The sequence below is a fragment of the Oncorhynchus clarkii genome, chromosome 14, assembly GCF_045791955.1.
Source record: "Oncorhynchus clarkii lewisi isolate Uvic-CL-2024 chromosome 14, UVic_Ocla_1.0, whole genome shotgun sequence".
Taxonomy (NCBI): domain Eukaryota; kingdom Metazoa; phylum Chordata; class Actinopteri; order Salmoniformes; family Salmonidae; genus Oncorhynchus; species Oncorhynchus clarkii.
Window position 1 is genome coordinate 26,811,689 of NC_092160.1, and position 15,480 is coordinate 26,827,168.

Consider the following 15,480-nt stretch of genomic DNA (forward strand, 5'->3'; position numbering starts at 1 on the left):
GCATACCCCACAAGACAGGCCACCGGAGATCTCTTCACAGTCCCCAAGTCCAGAACAGACTATGGGAGGGGCACAGTACAACATAGATCCATGACTACATGAAACTCTATTCCACATCAAGTAACTGATGCAAGAAGTAGAATCAGATTTTAAAAAACAGCTAAAAATACACCTTATGGAACAGTGGGGACTGTGAAGCAACACAGACACATGCATACACACACACGATAACATACGCACTATACACACATGTACACATGTATGTTCTTTTATAGATATGTGCTAATAGAGTAGAGGCCTGAGGGCACACACTTAATATGTTGTGAAATCTGTTATGAATGTATTGTAATGTTTTTTAAATGTCTGTCTGAACTGCCTTCATTTTGCTGGACCGTAGGAAGAGTAGCTGCTGCCTTGGCATCAGATAATGGGGATCCATAATAAATACATGGACATGAAAGTATTCCACTTGTTCTTTTCCACTAGATGAACTTTGTGAAAGAGCAGTTCAAGGAGACCCAGAAAGAGTGGATCTTGTTGGTGTGTATAGGAGCCTCATCTGGCGTGGGGCGCCTCCTCTTCGGGAAAGTAGGAGACCTCATTCCCGGAGCCAAGAAGATCTGGATGCAGGTGAGGTAACCCTCTTCAGCATCTTATTGTCAGCTTAATTTTAACAAATTCAGATTTTAAATATGGGTTAGCACATCAGCCACATCCACTTAGTTTTTTCCATGAATGGTGATGGCTACTAAAAACTTCAAATCTATTACTATTTCTGGTCAAATCCGTTGGTCAAATACTTGTTGCGCTTCATTTAGTTTACCCGGTAAAATGGAACTAATAGAATTGGTTGAACGTTTTTGATATGGATTTGACCCGTTGGTTGCCATATTGCCATCTTGGTTGGTTACTTTGTAGTTTCTGTATGAAGTGGAATAGTGTATAAGGGACAAGGTATTAGTCAGGAGAGATGTATTGGACAACATTAACCTAAGACTCCTAAGACTCTCTGACACGTTACACAATGACAGTGAGTTACTTTGGATAAAATTGTCTGCTAAATGGCATTCATTATTATGTGTTTATTATATTGTCTCTGCTCTTCTCTCCCCCAGTCGGTGTCGTTCATGGTGCTGGGACTGATGTCCATGATGATCCCCCAGTGCACTGTGTTCGAGGGGCTGATTGTGGTGTGTGTGTTCCTGGGGCTGTGTGACGGCTGCTTCATCACCATCATGGCTCCCATAGCCTTCGAGCTAGTGGGCCCCATGCAGGCCTCCCAGGCTATAGGATACCTACTGGGACTCATGGCCCTGCCCATGACTGCAGGACCACCCATCGCTGGTGAGTACTATCGGTTTCTTGGGTTACTAAACACTGACATCAACGATTGTAAATGGCAGGTGATAAAGAGATGGTTGAACTGCTATCTGACAGGCAATCGCTACTGAGCATCACCTCAATTTTGGAGTGGAAGCCAAGGTGATAAAGAGATGGTTAACTGCTATCTGACAGGCAATCGCTACTGAGCATCACCTCAACTCTGGAGTGGAAGCCAAGGTGATAAAAAGATGGTTGCTTTCTCTTCAACAGGAACCTATTCCTTCCAATCGAGAAAAGTCAATTCTGTAGCTAGCATAGTGTTTCCATATAAGTCCTTTGAGGATACCCACATTCCATAGGGATTTCTAAACAGGGTAGGATTAGGATCATGTATTTTGTGTTTATCATGCCGTTGAGCTGACATGTCTCAGCCATATACATACGTATATTCACTGTGTTTATGTACATCATTGGTCTTGGCTCTGAATGTAGCTGGTCTACAGAGTAAATAGAATGAGGTTGCATCCCAAATGGAACCCTATTCCCTATTCAGTGCACTCTTTTTCACAAGGGCCCATAGAGCTCTGGTCAAAAGTAGTGCACTATGTAGGGAATAGGGTGAAATTTGAGATGCACACTGAGTAAAGTGGCAGAGTTCCAGTTCCAGGGCTGGTGATTTGTTACAGAGGGAATAAGATACAGTTGGAGTAGTAGTCTCGGATAGCGGATAGTTTAGCGATGGGTTGTTGACATTAGGCTGCATTTTCTGGGACTCTGCCACTCTCCACTGCCACCCTTCAGGCTCCACCGCCACTCCCCACATTCCTGTTCAGACCACCAGGGTGCTGTTCAGAGTGATGCAATGATTCTGATAGAAATGTATTACGTAGAACAAATATCATGTTGAATAGGAGTCATTTCATACATTATATTTCTATGTGCAACATTGAGAATAGTTTCCTCTGGCTGAATACACTCCAGAGGTCACAGTGAGGAGGAGGAATCCTGCCCCATCAGCCTACAGCAGACATAAGTCTGTCTGCTCGCCTCCCTACAGACCTGGGTTCGAATAGTATTCGATAAAAAAACAAAAAATACTTTGAGCTTTGCTTGAGTCTGCCCTGAGTGACATATGTGCGGAGTTTGCATGCTGCACTTTAGTGAACTATTCCTTTGGTTAAATCACGCCAAGCAAGCTCCATCAAGCACGGATAAAGTATTTGAAAGATTTTTTATAATATTTGAACCCAGGTCTGTCTCCCGGCTCGTCCTCCTTCTCAGAGCCTCAGTGTTCTGTATTGACATTACGTCCTGTGAGGCCTGGCTGAATCTCTCACTCTGCTTAGTGCCAGATGTTGGATGAGTTATCTATCTCGTTTCCAGCTCTTGTTTATGGCAGGGCCACTTAGCTAGCTCCTTACTGAGTATTTTGGCCAGTGTTGCCCATCACCCTGGACACACATTAGATACACTTTACTGAGGGTTTTCTTTTACAAAATGTTCCCCAATCTAGTGGTACTCATGGTTTCTATGGTTACCCTATAATAATAAAGCGTCTGACTGGAACTTCTTAGTCCACATTCACTCTTCACAGATACAGAGCAGCATTTAGGACTGCACTGTATTGTTTCTTGGAAGAACAGGCAAACCACTAAACCGACTTGAACAACCTCTCACACTTATTAGAGATGCTGATGATTCCATCTGACAGCCCTCGAGACTAATAAACCATGACTTATCTTCTTAGAGATGTTTATGACCGCTAATTATTAGTTCTGAGCTAGTTCCTGGAAGAAGAAAAGACAAACAGGTAAAACAACTTGAATCACCAAGATAGTGGGTGAATCTCATGGTACATTGGAGCTAAAGATCTAAAGCGCCTCCCTCAGATCTTCTCCACCAATGAATTTTGAGAAAGATGTATTGAGAGTGGACACAAGGAATCAAGGAAATACAATTGATTCGCTCCGTGATTCTCTCTTGAATAACGAGTAGTGGTTCCATACACTACATCTGAAACCTCTCCCTCCCTTGTCCCCCAGGACTCCTGCATGACTACTGTGGTGATTACAATGTGGCCTTCTACCTGGCAGGGGGCCCTCCCATCGTGGGGGGCATGGTGCTGTTCTTTGTGCCCCTGATACACCGACGGCAGCAGAGAGCCCTTGAGGGCCAGGGTGGGGGGCCGGAGGACCCCAGCACAGATCACATGCTGCCCCCGGCAGGAGGCCCCAAGGGCTGCTCTAACGGAGAAATGCTGCCTGGATACACCGACGTGGAGACACACATTTGAGTAGCACTACACTAAGGTATGAGAAGGGAGGTGTGTGTGTGTGTGTGTGTGTGTGTACGTAGGCATGCATGCACACACACACACACAGACACATACACACAAAGATCCTAGATTGAAATTATGGTCATCTTCTAATGTTGTCCTTCTTCCTTCTCTCAGGAATTCTATTCACCAGCACCTGAGATCTGACCGTCCCTGCACCTCCTCCCTTCCCCCGGTCCCTGACCCCTGGCCCCTAACCACGGACTACCTGCTGATGTACCTCTCAACCTCTGACACAGTTTCTATAGGAACCCTCCTCCTGTCTATAGGAAGCCCCCTCCTCTCTGAATGCCATTAGTTCCTTATAGGGATCCCTGTGGTCTAAGGAATAAGGTTTTTTGCCCTCTGAAGCAAAGGAGGAACACATCGCTGACCAACCTTGAACGAAGAGACAATTGGCATTATCATAGGATCTGGGCGTCACACAATCCAAAACAGTGTTCTCTTTCCCTGTGGCTTTAAGCTCATCTAAAATGGGAATGCACACAATAGGTGTGTACCATTCAGAGCCGGGCACCAGGAAGAAATCATTTTTTAAATCCTATAGCGTCTGGATTCAGAGTATGTCAATTATTTAATATGCTTCAGTAGGTTTTTAAATGACACATTATTCAGAAAGATAAATAGTAGTAGAGTAATTGAATGGAGTACTTTGTTCTACTCTGTCTAGACCACAAGCATCTCACACTTTATTTCATATGTTCCTTCTGTCTCTAGGTGTTTCATTAGATAGGTCTAGGGCATAATATAGGACATAGGAAAGATTTCAGTTATTATGACGACTTATTGCAGTTACATTTTACAAGTCTCAGTTTATTTTGTTTATGATAGACCAAGGAAGAACACATATCTGTTTCAGTTGTGTATTATACGATAGGTCTCCATGGTGATTCCCCCTTGGAAAAGCCACTAAAACAGTCACCTCAACCACATACGTACTTATGCAGTTTTTCCATATGTAACCGTGCCACGATGGAGCTACAGATGGAGAGCGCCAGACCAGACAGAACAGATCATTTACCGGCTTCACACTTTGTCATCTTAAATCTATTTTTTTAACAGTTATATTTCTAAGACTTTAAGTCAATCAAATTTGAATTGAAACTAAATACACCTCTCTGAGATGTTTTGCCAAATTTGTATTTACTCTGCAGATTTGTTTTTATTGTTTTAAGTTTCTACTGTTTTTCATTCGTTTTTACCGTCTGTTTCTTACAATGGCATTGTGATCTTGTTATTCCCATGGGGGTGAATCCTGACTTCCACTTTGAGACTCCCATTGACGTCAATGTATGACTATGTGAAAATTCTACTTAAGTGAAAGTTTTACTTAATAAATGAAAGTTAGGATTCTCCCCATTGTCAGTCAAAAATTGAGCCATAGATCTCGATGGTCCGTGGTCTGAAATCTAGCGGTGCTAATATTGATAATGAATTATCCACTGATATACAGTTGTTGAGAAATAAGACACTGGAAGTTTATTAGAAAGAAAAATAACCTTTAGTCTGCCAGATTTTTTGGGAACAATCAAAATCTATATTAAGGGCATTGAGCTTAATTTTGAATTGAAAGGCCATCGTTTTTATGTGTGTGTGTGTGTTAGTTAGGGCATTGGGCCACAGACCACAGAATGATTGCCATTACATACTTGCACTCATTGGCTATATCCTTTTTTCAGCCTGGTCCACATCAAACATCTTTGTTGATGAGTTTGCTGCTTCTTATCTTCAGATGACAGCATTCTGTTTGTTGGGTTCATACGTCGTCACGGTAATAACCAGATACTGCCTCATGGAGATTCTCACTCTAGTAGAGAAATTCATTAAATTGCAGTTGATGTTATGTTTTTTAAATGTTAAACGGACCACTTACCTCCTTGAGATTACATTTTCCGCATGACAGAATGGTTGAATATGCGTGTCCCAAATGGCACCCTTTCCCCTATATAGTGCTCTATGGTCACTGGTCAAAAGTACTGCCCTATTAAGGGAGTAGAATGCCATTTGGGACCCAGTCTAGGCCTAATGGAGGACAGAGAGGGAAACCAAGAGAGGACAAAGACGTCAATACCTCAGTAATCTAGTTAAATATGTTGGCATTCTTCAAATCATGACATCATACTTCCAAGTGAAATGAAAAGGTTTTATTTTACTACAGCTGTTAGCTTCAGCGCCACGGAGCTGAACATACTGCCAAAAACCCTGTTCTCAAACTACAATGCTTCACTCCACCTGTGTGTGTGTGTCTGTCTGTGCGTTCACTGTGTGTGTGTCTATGTGTGTGTGCCTTCCCTCTCCCACATTTGGCTGTGATCCATACTTTTTAAACTCTTTATTTTTCCTTCCTGCTGCTCTAAATGTCATTCCCTCTGACAGTTCAGTCCCTGCCATATAATATACAGTGCCTTGCGAAAGTATTCGGCCCCCTTGAACTTTGTGACCTTTTGCCACATTCCAGGCTTCAAACATAAAGATATAAAACTGTATTTTTTTGTGAAGAATCAACAACAAGTGGGACACAATCATGAAGTGGAACGACATTTATTGGATATTTCAAACTTGAACAAATCAAAAACTGAAAAATTGGGCGTGCAAAATTATTCAGCCCCCTTAAGTTAATACTTTGTAGCGCCACCTTTTGCTGCGATTACAGCTGTAAGTCGCTAGGGGTATGTCTCTATCAGTTTTGCACATCGAGAGACTGACATTTTTTCCCATTCCTCCTTGCAAAACAGCTCGAGCTCAGTGAGGTTGGATGGAGAGCATTTGTGAACAGCAGTTTTCAGTTCTTTCCACAGATTCTCGATTGGATTCAGGTCTGGACTTTGACTTGGCCATTCTAACACCTGGATATGTTTATTTTTGAACCATTCCATTGTAGATTTTGCTTTATGTTTTGGATCATTGTCTTGTTGGAAGACAAATCTCCGTCCCAGTCTCAGGTCTTTTGCAGACTACATCAGGTTTTCTTCCAGAATGGTCCTGTATTTGGCTCCATCCATCTTCCCATTATTTTAACAATTTTCCCTGTCCCTGCTGAAGAAAAGCAGGCCCAAACCATGATGCTGCCACCACCATGTTTGACAATGGGGATGGTGTGTTCAGGGTGATGAGCTGTGTTGCTTTTACGCCAAACATAACGTTTTGCATTGTTGCCAAAAAGTTCAATTTTGGTTTCATCTGACCAGAGCACCTTCTTCCACATGTTTGGTGTGTCTCCCAGGTGGCTTGTGACAAACTTTAAACAACACTTTTTATGGATATCTTTAAGAAATGGCTTTCTTCTTGCCACTCTTCCATAAAGGCCAGATTTGTGCAATATACGACTGACTGATTGTTGTCCTATGGACAGAGTCTCCCACCTCAGCTGTAGATCTCTGCAGTTCATCCAGAGTGATCATGGGCCTCTTAGCTGCATCTCTGATCAGTCTTCTCCTTGTATGAGCTGAAAGTTTAGAGGGACGGCCAGGTCTTGGTAGATTTGCAGTGGTCTGATAATCCTTCCATTTCAATATTATCGCTTGCACAGTGCTCCTTGGGATGTTTAAAGCTTGGGAAATCTTTTTGTATCCAAATCCGGCTTTAAACTTCTTCACAACAGTATCTCGGACCTGCCAGGTGTGTTCCTTGTTCTTCATGATGCTCTCTGCGCTTTTAACGGACCTCTGAGACTATCACAGTGCAGGTGCATTTATACGGAGACTTGATTACACACAGGTGGATTGTATTTATCATCATTAGTCATTTAGGTCAACATTGGATAATTCAGAGATCCTCACTGAACTTCTGGAGAGAGTTTGCTGCACTGAAAGTAAAGGGGCTGAATAATTTTGCACGCCCAATTTTTCAGTTTTTGATTTGTTAAAAAAGTTTGAAATATCCAATAAATGTCGTTCCACTTCGTGATTGTGTCCCACTTGTTGTTGATTCTTCACAAAAAAATACAGTTTTATATCTTTATGTTTGAAGCCTGAAATGTGGCAAAAGGTCGCAAAGTTCAAGGGGGCCGAATACTTTCGCAAGGCACTGTAGATATGATCATTATGGTCCTTGCCTCCTTTAAGGCTGCAGACTGAGTGGACTACTCTGACTGTTACCTCATTAAGTTCCTCTGTCTCTTCTCTCTTCTGTTGATCTCACCTCCATGCTGCATATATGCTCCATGCATGCATATCTCCTACAGCTGTTCTGAGAGCCCGCTAGCTCACCATGCATTATCATCCTTAGGCTATAGATGGAAAGAGGAAACCTTGTTTGATCAAGCAAGCTGTAATACAAAATTTACTTTTTGATAATTAATTTTGATCGTTCTTCTATAGTTGGTCAGAGAGCTTGCTGGCTCTAGCCTGGTTAAACCAGATTCAACCATTGTGAGTGCAGCATTCAGTCTGGTCTACCAGGCTATGCTCCTGTCTCACCAAGCATCCTTATACTGTAGAGATGCAGAGTAAACTGTTCTGTTTGCTCGTTGTAAGCAAACACTACAAGATGTACTTTTGATCATTCTCTTGTTTAGTTTGGCACGTGTCATTGTTCTGTTTGTGTTTTGATGAGATGGGGTATTGAGATATTTGATTTTTAACTACTGAGATAGAAACATATTTGGACAGGAGTGGTTAATGACTGATAGTGAAACATGCAGCCTTCATGGTGTTGTTTGTTAACCACTGTTTGGTTAGTCAAAGTCCTGTTGTCTTTGCAGCCTTGGTGGCCCAGCGGGGACAGTGTTTTCTGAGTGGGCACTAGTGCAGATTGCACCCTAAATGTCTAGGCCCAGTGCCAGTTCAAGGAACGGTCACAGATAGGGTCACATAGGCTTACATGTACACTATGAGAGTAGAATCTCATCATAAATGTACATATTTACACAGCTTAATAACTATGTTTTTTAATTTTATGTTTCCTAATATTGTTGATATTTTAATTGTATCTCACCCTATAGCAGCCATAGCATTCTGAACCCGAGTGATCTTTTGGGAGTTTCCTTCCATTTTCCTTTGTCAAGATGTCATTTTTTTGTCCAATCCAGCCCAGTGTGTGTTAGACAGGGCTGTCAGATAAGGTCAGATGCAGTCCTCTTTTTATTACATCATTGGGCTGGTGTACACCATGTGTCTGTCCCAAATGGAGCCTTATTCCCTATATAACAGACTACATTTGACCAGAGCCCTATAGACCTTGGTATTTTTTTTATACACACTATATAGGGAATAGGGCTCCATTTTGGACGTATCCCTTGTCTTTATACTTCTGACCCCACTTATCTACCCAACCTACAGTCTCTTCTTCTATAGCTTTTGTTGTATCACCCATAGACTGTACACCACCCTGACTGTATCGCTCGTAGACTGGTCATCACCCTGACTGTATCACGTGTAGACTGCACATCACCCTGACTGTATCACCCATAGACTGTACATCACTCTGACTGTATCACCCTTAGAATGAGCATCACCCTAGCTGCATCACCCGTAGCCTGTACAGTTGAAGTCGGAAGTTTACATACACCTTGGCCAAATACATTTAAACTCAGTTTTTCACAATTCCTGACATTTAATCCTAGTAAAAATTCCCTGTCTTAGGTCAGTTAGGATCACCATTTATTTTGAGAATGTGAAATGTCAGAATAATAGTAGCGAGAATTATTTATTTCAGCTTTAATTTCTTTCATCACATTCCCAGTGGGACAGAAGTTTACATGCACTCAATTAGTATTTGGTAGCATTGCCTTTAAATTGTTTAACTTGGGTCAAACTTTTTGGGTAGCCTTCCACAAGGCCCATTCCTCCTGACAGAGCTGGTGTAACTGAGTCAGGTTTGTAGGCCTCCTTGCTCACACATGCTTTTTCAGTTCTGCCCACACATTTTCTATGGGATTGAGGTCAGGCCTTTGTGATGGCCACACAAATACCTTGACTTTGTTGTCCTTAAGACATTTTGCCACAACTTGGGAAGTATGCTTGGGGTCATTGTCCATTTGGAAAACCCATTTGCGACCAAGCTTTAACTTCCCGACTGACTGTCTTGAGATGTTGCTTCAATATATCCACATAGTTTTCCTGCCTCATGCCATCTATTTTGTGAAGTGCACCAGTCCCTCCTGCAGCAAAGCACCCCCACAACATGATGCTGCCACCCCCGTGCTTCACAGTTGGGATGATGTTCTTCGGCTTGCAAGCCTCCCCCTTTTTTCTCCAAACATGACGATGGTCATTATGGCCAAACAGTTCTATTTTTGTTTTATCAGACCAGAGGACATTTCTCCAAAAAGTATGATCTTTGTCCCCATGTGTAGTTGCAAACCGTAGTCTGGCTTTTTTTATGGCGGTTTTGGAGCAGTGGTTTCTTCCTTGCTGAGCGACCTTTCAGGTTATGTCGATATAGGACTTGTTTTACTGTGGATATAGATAATTTTGTACCTGTTTCCTCAAGCATCTTCACAAGGTTGTTCTGGGATTGATCTTTTCACACCAAAGTACGTTAATCTCTAACCGACTTGCCAAAACAATAGTTTGTTAGCAAGAAATTTATGGAGTGGTTGAAAAACAAGTTTTAATGACTCCAACCTAAGTGTATGTAAACTTCCAACTTCAACTGTACATCATCCTGGCTCTATCACCTGTAGACTGTACATCACCCTGGCTGTATCACCCGTAGACTGCATCACCCATAGACTGTACATCACCCTGGCTGTATCACCCATAGACTACATCACCCTGGCTGTATCACCCGTAGACTTCATCACCCGTAGACTGTACATCACCCTGGCTGTATCACCCATAGACTGCATCACCCTGGCTGTATCACCTGTAGACTACATCACCCTGGCTGTATCACCTGTAGACTACATCACCCTGGCTGTATCACCTGTAGACTACATCACCCTGTCTGTATCACCTGTAGACTACATCACCCTGGCTGTATCACCCGTAGACTGTACATCACCCTGGCTGTATCACCCGTAGACTGTACATCACCCTGGCTGTATCACCTGTAGACTACATCACCCTGGCTGTATCACCTGTAGACTGTACATCACCCTGGCTGTATAACCCATAGACCACATCACCCTGGCTGTATCACCTGTAGACTGTACATCACCATGGCTGTATCACCCATAGACTACATCACCCTGACTGTATCACCTGTAGACTGTACATCACCCTGGCTGTATCACCCATAGACTACATCACCCTGGCTGTATCACCCATAGACTACATCACCCTGGCTGTATCACCTGTAGACTGTACATCACCCTGGCTGTATCACCTGTAGATTGTACATCACCCTGACTGTATCACCTGTAGACTACATCACCCTGACTGTATCACCTGTAGACTACATCACCCTGACTGTATCACCTGTAGACTGTACATCACCCTGACTGTATCACCTGTAGACTACATCACCCTGACTGTATCACCTGTAGACTACATCACCCTGACTGTATCACCTGTAGACTGTACATCACCCTGACTGTATCACCTGTAGACTGTACATCACCCTGACTGTATCACCTGTAGATTGTACATCACCCTGACTGTATCACCTGTAGACTACATCACTCTGGCTGTATCACCTGTAGACTGTACATCACCCTGACTGTATCACCTGTAGACTACATCACCCTGACTGTATCACCTGTAGACTACATCACCCTGACTGTATCACCTGTAGACTACATCACCCTGACTGTATCACCTGTAGACTACATCACCCTGACTGTATCACCTGTAGACTGTACATCACCCTGACTGTATCACCTGTAGACTGTACATCACCCTGACTGTATCACCTGTAGACTACATCACCCTGACTGTATCACCTGTAGACTGGACATCACCCTGACTGTATCACCTGTAGACTACATCACCCTGACTGTATCACCTGTAGACTACATCACCCTGACTGTATCACCTGTAGACTGTACATCACCCTGACTGTATCACCTGTAGACTACATCACCCTGACTGTATCACCTGTAGACTACATCACCCTGACTGTATCACCTGTAGACTGGACATCACCCTGACTGTATCACCTGTAGACTACATCACCCTGGCTGTATCACCTGTAGACTACATCACCCTGACTGTATCACCTGTAGACTACATCACCCTGACTGTATCACCTGTAGACTACATCACCCTGACTGTATCACCTGTAGACTACATCACCCTGACTGTATCACCTGTAGACTACATCACCCTGGCTGTATCACCTGTAGACTACATCACCCTGACTGTATCACCTGTAGACTACATCACCCTGACTGTATCACCTGTATACTGGACATCACCCTGACTGTATCACCTGTAGACTACATCACCCTGACTGTATCACCTGTAGACTACATCACCCTGACTGTATCACCTGTAGACTGTACATCACCCTGACTGTATCACCTGTAGACTACATCACCCTGACTGTATCACCTGTAGACTGGACATCACCCTGACTGTATCACCTGTAGACTGGACATCACCCTGACTGTATCACCTGTAGACTACATCACCCTGACTGTATCACCTGTAGACTGTACATCACCCTGACTGTATCACCTGTAGACTGGACATCACCCTGACTGTATCACCTGTAGACTGGACATCACCCTGACTGTATCACCTGTAGACTGGACATCACCCTGACTGTATCACCTGTAGACTACATCACCCTGACTGTATCACCTGTAGACTGGACATCACCCTGACTGTATCACCTGTAGACTACATCACCCTGGCTGCTGCTCTTGTTTAATCTTTTAACTAATCTCTCCCTCTGTTATCTTTTGCACATGTTTCTGCCTAAATTTCCATCACAACTCTCACCTCAGATTCTCTACCAACTGTCAGCAATCTGTTCCTGAACTTTTCAGATATATATTTTTAGTTGTATTTTTTCAAGAAATGTTATAACAATAGGAATCACAAGGTTTGAAATTAAGACTTATGCTGCTAGATAAACGTAATTTTTTGAAGTTATTTTGGATCTGTAGTAAAACACAATTTGTTATTGTTTTGTATTAAACCAACAATAAATGTTTAATATGATGAGAACTGCATGAGTTTTCTTTGGCCAGCTGAGTAAAGCCATCCACTGCATTATACTGTATGCCTCTGGATATAACATACTGCCTGTTACACGTGTGTATGTGTGTGGGACTCATTGTGAAATTCACTGAGGCTGAGCATCATGGTGTATTTTAGCCACCCCCTGACTAATTGCCGTGTCGGCATAAAGGATGTGATATTGCGTTCGCTCTGACTAACTGGGAAACAGTGTATATGCCAGCCCTGTGACTAACTGGGAAACAGTGTATATGCCAGCCCTGTGACTAACTGGGAAACAGTGTATATGCCAGCCCTGTGACTAACTGGGAAACAGTGTATATGCCAGCCCTGTGACTATCTGGGAAACAGTGTATATGCCAGCCCTGTGACTATCTGGGAAACAGTGTATATGCCAGCCCTGTGACTAACTGGGAAACAGTGTATATGCCAGCCCTGTGACTAACTGGGAAACAGTGTATATGCCAGCCCTGTGACTAACTGGGAAACAGTGTATATGCCAGCCCTGTGACTAACTGGGAAACAGTGTATATGCCAGCCCTGTGACTATCTGGGAAACAGTGCATATGCCAGCCCTGTGACTAACTGGGAAACATTGTATATGCCAGCCCTGTGACTAACTGGGAAACAGTGTATATGCCAGCCCTGTGACTAACTGGGAAACAGTGTATATGCCAGCCCTGTGACTAACTGGGAAACAGTGTGTATGCCAGCCCTGTGACTAACTGGGAAACAGTGTATATGCCAGCCCTGTGACTATCTGGGAAACAGTGTATATGCCAGCCCTGTGACTATCTGGGAAACAGTGTATATGCCAGCCCTGTGACTAACTGGGAAACAGTGTATATGCCAGCCCTGTGACTAACTGGGAAACAGTGTATATGCCAGCCCTGTGACTAACTGGGAAACAGTGTATATGCCAGCCCTGTGACTATCTGGGAAACAGTGTATATGCCAGCCCTGTGACTAACTGGGAAACAGTGTATATGCCAGCCCTGTGACTAACTGGGAAACAGTGTATATGCCAGCCCTGTGACTATCTGGGAAACAGTGTATATGCCAGCCCTGTGACTATCTGGGAAACAGTGTATATGCCAGCCCTGTGACTATCTGGGAAACAGTGTATATGCCAGCCCTGTGACTATCTGGGAAACAGTGTATATGCCAGCCCTGTGACTAACTGGGAAACAGTGTATATGCCATCCCTGTGACTAACTGGGAAACAGTGTATATGCCAGCCCTGTGACTAACTGGGAAACAGTGTATATGCCAGCCCTGTGACTAACTGGGAAACAGTGTATATGCCAGCCCTGTGACTAACTGGGAAACATTGTATATGCCAGCCCTGTGACTAACTGGGAAACAGTGTATATGCCAGCCCTGTGACTAACTGGGAAACAGTGTATATGCCAGCCCTGTGACTATCTGGGAAACAGTGTATATGCCAGCCCTGTGACTAACTGGGAAACAGTGTATATGCCAGCCCTGGGACTAACTGCCATATTCTCATATTCACATGGTTTAGTTAGGTCCGACAGTAGCTATTACCATAAATGTGTTATGTTGTGTTGTTTTAGCTCGTTCTCAGTATGACTCGGGAAATGAAATTATGCCTATGTTATCCGACCCCTGATTGCCATATATTTCCATATGAACACGGCTCAGTGCAGCCAGGCGTCAAGCTGTTGTGTATGGCCCAAATGGCACCCTATTCCTTTATAGTGCACTACTTTTGACCAGGACCCATAGGGTGCCCTATATAGGGAGTAGGGTGACATTTGGATTGCAATGTTCTCTCCCTCTGCTCCCCGCTCTCCCATTTGACCCACTTTACTCACTCAGCCAATTGGCGAATCAAACATGAGTTAGCGAGCACGTTCCATTGAATGCCCCAGAAAAGAACCACCAGAATTCTGTTCAGTTCTTAGAACTACCGGCAGCCAGGCATGTTGTACTACCCTGCTGCACCCATCTCTGGTGGTTTACAATCAGGCAAAGCAGGTCTGAGCCTGGCCTGTACTGGGATGGATAGATGGATGAATAGCTTGAGTGAATGGGTTTTAAGTAGAACAGTGGTGGGGAGCAGGGGACTGTGTGAATAGACACAACGGGGTTGTTGCCAAAATGCTGCACAAATGTTTTTTTATGACTTTCTGTTGCTTTCTCCTGTGTGTGTGAATGGGGTTATATATATATATATATATATATATATATATATATATATATATATATATATATACAGTGCCTTGCGAAAGTATTCGGCCCCCTTGAGCTTTGCGACATTTTGCCACATTTCAGGCTTAAAACATAAAGATATAAAACTGTATTTTTTTGTGAAGAATCAACAACAAGTGGGACACAATCATGAAGTGGAATGACATTTATTGGATATTTCAAACTTTTTTAACAAATCAAAAACTGAAAAATTATTCAGCCCCCTTAAGTTAATACTTTGTAGCGCCACCTTTTGCTGCGATTACAGCTGTAAGTCGCTTGGGGTATGTCTCTATCAGTTTTGCACATCGAGAGACTGACATTTTTTCCCATTCCTCCTTGCAAAACAGCTCGAGCTCAGTGAGGTTGGATGGAGAGCATTTGTGAACAGCAGTTTTCAGTTCTTTCCACAGATTCTCGATTGGATTCAGGTCTGGACTTTGACTTGGCCATTCTAACACCTGGATATGTTTATTTTTGAACCATTCCATTGTAGATTTTGCTTTATGTTTTGGATCATTGTCTTGTTGGAAGACAAAT

General features: G+C 43.2%; 1 protein-coding gene across 2 annotated transcripts in view; it reads left to right on the forward strand.

Annotated features, from left to right (window-relative positions):
- Positions 1-5,013, forward strand: part of LOC139366476 (monocarboxylate transporter 8-like) — a 36,763-nt gene extending 31,750 nt beyond the window's left edge. The window contains exons 5-8 of one of the 2 annotated variants that reach the window (XM_071103984.1): positions 487-630; positions 1,116-1,344; positions 3,366-3,632; positions 3,776-5,013. In XM_071103984.1, the coding sequence (XP_070960085.1) occupies positions 487-630; positions 1,116-1,344; positions 3,366-3,616 (624 nt within the window). In that variant the 3' untranslated portion in view covers positions 3,617-3,632; positions 3,776-5,013. Of the gene's footprint in view, positions 1-486; positions 631-1,115; positions 1,404-1,482; positions 1,627-3,365; positions 3,633-3,775 lie in introns of those variants that run through there. The other variant, XM_071103985.1, reaches the window with a different exon arrangement.
- The last annotated feature ends 10,467 nt before the right edge of the window (positions 5,014-15,480 follow it).